Raw genomic sequence first — 5,019 nt, 5'->3', positions numbered from 1 at the left:
CACAAGGTCGATCCTTGGCGAGCAAAACAAAACAAAACAAAAAAAACCATTCAAACCTTAGCACCCGTAGACCCCGAGCTACAGATGCTCTGATTCCCTTTAAGGGATATGTATGCAGAGGATCGCGGTGATCTTTGCGAGCATAATCAAACCAACACCTTAGGTCCCACCTATTTCACAACAGAACCTTCACCATAGCATAGAATGAAAAACAATAAAGAACCCTGTAGAGTACTACAGATACGTTGGGTGCTAATACCTTCCCTTCGTATAACCAACCCTCTTACCCAAGATCTCCCCCCACTTTTTAGGTTATTGCAGCTTTTTCCCTTTTCCTCCTTTGGAAATAATAAAAAGTTTGGTCGAAATAAAAGAAAAATCATTTTTTTGAGCACTCGAGCCCAAAGAAGGCATCAGGTGTCTCATCCCACAAAAAAGAGGAACAAAACGGTTTTTCGCCCGCGACAGTGGCAAGTACACAATTTCTATTCAGAAGTTGAAACGAGATGACACTGGTTCGAGGAAATGTGAGTGACCTTTTAAGTTGCATGGATACCTTTTGGAAAATGATAAACAAAGATTTACTATGATTTGTAATACATATAATCATGATATATGTCATAAGATAGTTGGTCATCTCATTTCATGTAGCCTTATGGTCGAAGATAAGATAATTGTTTCTGACATGACATTGAACATGGTGCAGCCGAAAAAACATACTTGCAACTTTGAAATAGAAAATACCTCAAAGTATCTCAAATAACAAAAAAGTATACAATATTTGTGCTCGAAACAACATGGCAATAAGAGGGAATAGAACTAAAATACAACATATGTTGAAGCTTTTGGATGATAATGATTATGTATATAGGTACCTAGTGTGAGAGGATGGAGAAATTGTTCGAGAAATATTTTGGACTCAATTCCAACTACATATTCGTATTAAGGAAAAAACATGAAGTTGAAAAAGTAAAAATTAGTAGGTGAGGTAAAAAAATTAGAATTTTATTAAGGGGAGCGGATGAGAATAAATGTGATTAGATATCATAATTTTTAATTATAAAATAAAAAATGGAGAATTAGAGAAAAAAAAGGAGAAGTGTGTGTTTCTTTGGAAGAAACCCTAACACTCAAAAGTCTCTTCTTCTTCTCCAAAAACTCAAAAAGAAAGTCTAATTCACCAAGAGGATCACATTAGAGAAATGTGCAAGCGAATATTTTCATTATTGTTAGGATCTTCGCGAAGAAATTATGCACTAACAAGGTAAGGGGGAGATCGCTCTATAATTATAGTATTTTGGCATTTAGGGTAGTGGGGTTTTCCCTTGAACCCCGAGTTGTATGAATTTTTATGTGAATTCGCAATGAGATGATGATTCATAGACCCAGGTTATACATCTCTCTCTTATCACCAATTTTTTTGGTTAAATTGCATAAGTTCGATGTGGTTTTTCCATGAATCAAATGTTCTAATGTTATTACTATGTGTTGATTAAATGATGATGTATTGAGATGAATTGGTGATGTTAAAATGTTGCTTAGATGATATCGTATGATATTTTGTGATTTCGAGCCTATGTTGAATCTTGTGTTTCAATTGAGTTTATGTGTGATTACAATTTAGAAAATTCAAAAATAGCAGGGTGTAACCGTTACACTCAAAGTAATCGGTTACCACCCCTGAAACCTGCCAAAATTATCAAACAGAACACATTTGTAACCCGTTATAGTATGTGTATAATCATTTAAATGTCTGCCAGATTTTAAAAATAGCAAATAGAATGGTCATGTAATCATTTACATAATTTGTGTAATCGATTACATGCTTTAAGACTTTTTCAAAAATGCGCAACTTGAGTTTAGAAACTCAGATCGAGATGCAGTCAGATGCATTAGAAAGTTAATATATAGATCTGTCTAATGGTAAATATTTCATGATAATTATATCTATGAATAATGAACGTTTATGTAACGATGGGTAATCTTTTAGGATACGAGTCCAATATTTTGATTAGATGCTTGTTATGAATCAAGTTGTGAATGATGAGTGATTATGTGAATATCCTTAGGACTTGAGTTCAGTGTTTGATAAAATATTTGTGAAGCTCTAATGTGGATATTATGTTGAAGTTTCGATAGAACCAATGTGAAGCCTTAATATGGCAGTGAATGTATGGTAAAACCTTGTGGAAATCCCTAATGTGGTAATCAAGGTTAATGTGTTTTAATATGGTTTGGAGGTTCGGATGGATTTCGCGTTTGTTTGTTCATCATGCATCATATATATCGGAGTAGGTATCGTCTATAATTATAAAATTATATTACGTGAAACGCCACTACAAAATTATTTCTAGACATTTTATTTTAAATATATGACTATTGTTCAAAGGTTGCCTAAATTTAGGGATTACTAAGATAATTAACTTAATTTTAAATATATGACTATTGTTCAAAGGTTGCCTAAATTTAGGGATTACTAAGATAATTAACTTTAAAATTAAGGTAAATTCTTAGGTACCCATGATAAGTAATTGGATATTGGTACCTTGAGTGCAAATTAATTTAAAATTTAAATTTATTTTAAAAGAAAATAATTATAAAAAATGACATGTCACTGAATAATAGTATTTGATTGGACGAGGGTACCGATATCCAACTAAATTCAGGATATCATAGTGCTCATCTAAAATTAATATCAACAACGCACCATCCAATCAATCTTAAGCCAATCAACTCAAACGAAGCGTGTTTATTTTTTGACAATGCGTGTCTGCTTTGAATTATTTTTAAAATAACCAAGTGTTTCAAAAAAAATTATACAAATAACCAAAGTTTCAAATTAATTACAAATGGCCAATTTTTCACTCTTTTTACACATTGTCGCCACCTTAGATGGCGACTACACTTAAATTTAGGGCAAGTCGTCACTCCTAATGACGACTACATTACATTGTTTTTTTTATGGTAAATCGCCACTAAGATTATTTGCATTACATTGTTTTTTTTATGGTAAATCGCCACTAAGATTATTTGCATAATTTAAAACTTGACCTAGGGTGGCGACAATGTGTAAATAGAGTGAAAAATTGACCATTTATATATTTAATTTAAAACTTTGATTATTTGCATAATTATTTTGAAAAACTTAGTTATTTTAAATTAAAAAAAAAATCGTCTTTTTTAGGTTTGATTCAACTTCAGAATTGATTATTAATTAAATAATTTCAGAAAAAATTATTTTGGTTATTTAAACATATAAATAAACTGAAACAACAAATTAGATGCCAGAAAACATGTTCAGTAGAAAAAGTTTTAAATCTCAATTTTAAGTTAATTTTTATCAAAAAGAAGAAAAACTTTTAAAATAGAAAGTGAGAATAGTTTTACAAGTAGACCCTAGCAGAATCGGGTTCTTACAGGTTCAGGTGTTGTTAAATTGTGTACTGATGGAAACAAGGATGAACCAGGATTACCAATTGCAATTTATTTCACCAGTTTCAACAAGCAGGCTAAACAGCATCATGACTTCATAAAACTTCAGCAACAATTAACACAACAAACAGGGTAATGTTATTCTCAACCACAGCATACATACTGTTCAGGCAGAGAGAGAGATCAAACACAATTTTGTTTTCAAGATGCATGACAATAATACTGAGTTTTTGACACAACATGTCACATAAGAATTCAACCACTGTTATTAATCCAAAGCAACTTAATTGCGACTTGGGTCAGTGAAGAAGCTGTTGAGGCCAGGCATAATCTCTGGTGACCTGTTGCGTGAAAACTTCCTCAACAAATGTTCTGTGTACTTCTCACCCTCGGAAAAGTTCTCCAACACTCCTGCAGCTCGGCTCTGCTTGTTCACCCTAAAACCGTGAAACCAACAAACAAACAACCATTATGCTGCTTCAAAAACTAAATCAAACATCAATAGCATTATCTCTGCATTCTGTCAAATCCGAACAAACTTGAGAGTATGAAAAACAGCTAGAAATTGTTGTTATAATTTATAATCTATCATGAAAAACATATGAAAATATATTGGAAACAACTTATGAATATTGTGATAAGCTGTTTTCATAAGTTTGCGCAAAACTTATATGACTAGATAAACTCAAATAAGTCAACCCAAACCAATCTTAAATGAAACCAACAGCTTCTAAATCACAGTCGTGAGTCGTCCTTCTAAGATTTAAACTGCTGGTTAGTTTCATAAATTTGAGAAATCAGCTTCAATTCAACCATTATTTCCCAAATATGTATACCAAAAAATAGAAAGGGGATATTCAATTTTCCATGTCCACTTATAAAAATGAAATTGGATAATCACATAGGGTCAAAGTGATAAAGCTTAATTGAAAACATGAATTTCCGATCTGTGATAAGTCAAAGTCCAAAGAAGAGAAAAATCGATAATTTCAAAGATCAATAACCATCATGCAATAATTAGGGTAGAACGGAGAGAGATATACCTGACTTCAGGATTGATGCACATGTGACGAACCATAGAAAAGCCACAGATCCCAACAGCAGCTCCAACCGCAAAGAACAGCGGGTATACCTGAAAGTGAAACAAATAACAAAAAGTGAAACCCTAATTCTTACAAAATGCGAAATAGATAGTCGAATACATATATGGTTGATGGAAAAGGACTCACCTCGGGCCTGACCCAGCGATTAGCCATGAATTGCAGTAGAACAGAAGATAAACGAGAAAGAGAGAAGAGTGGTTGCAATGAAAATGGAGTGAGAGAAAGAGGAGTGTAAGCAAGAGTTAATATATTATATGATCTTCTTACAAACTAAATAAAATGTTTTTTTTTTTTCTAAAATAAAATTAAAATAAGCATATACGCAACCTTGTTATTGGTGCTTACCATTTACAACTTGCTAGCTCGGCCGTAAGGATAGTGATACCACGTCACTAAACCCGATGTATTGCAAACTGTCAACTACATTTAATATTAACGTTTTTTTTTTAAATGAAATCTGTTAGGATCTTAAAGATTAAAAAAA

The 5,019-nt window shown here is 32.4% G+C and overlaps 1 protein-coding gene across 1 annotated transcript; it reads right to left on the bottom strand.

The window, feature by feature from the left end:
• Positions 1 to 3,495: 3,495 nt before the first annotated feature.
• On the bottom strand, positions 3,496 to 4,818 carry LOC131656003 (uncharacterized). Its single transcript, XM_058925789.1, has 3 exons — positions 4,662 to 4,818; positions 4,476 to 4,564; positions 3,496 to 3,869 (listed from the first exon to the last, which is right to left on the bottom strand). Exons 1-3 carry the CDS (start codon positions 4,686 to 4,688, stop codon positions 3,716 to 3,718), a joined length of 270 nt encoding a protein of 89 aa, XP_058781772.1. The 5' UTR covers positions 4,689 to 4,818; the 3' UTR covers positions 3,496 to 3,715.
• Between the last annotated feature and the right edge of the window lie 201 nt (positions 4,819 to 5,019).

This window comes from Vicia villosa, linkage group LG3 (genome assembly GCF_029867415.1).
Source record: "Vicia villosa cultivar HV-30 ecotype Madison, WI linkage group LG3, Vvil1.0, whole genome shotgun sequence".
In the NCBI taxonomy this organism is placed as follows: Eukaryota; Viridiplantae; Streptophyta; class Magnoliopsida; order Fabales; family Fabaceae; genus Vicia; species Vicia villosa.
This window is presented reverse-complemented; position numbering and strand designations above follow the sequence as displayed.

Excerpts from the sequence above, each read along its gene's own strand:
- LOC131656003 (XM_058925789.1), bottom strand. The coding sequence starts at position 4,688 with ATGGCTAATCGCTGGGTCAGGCCCGAG. Across the intron at positions 4,565-4,661 it reads ATCGCTGGGTCAGGCCCGAG|GTATACCCGCTGTTCTTTGC; the intron begins GTGAGTCCTTTT and ends TTTCACTTTCAG. Across the intron at positions 3,870-4,475 it reads TGCATCAATCCTGAAGTCAG|GGTGAACAAGCAGAGCCGAG; the intron begins GTATATCTCTCT and ends TCACGGTTTTAG.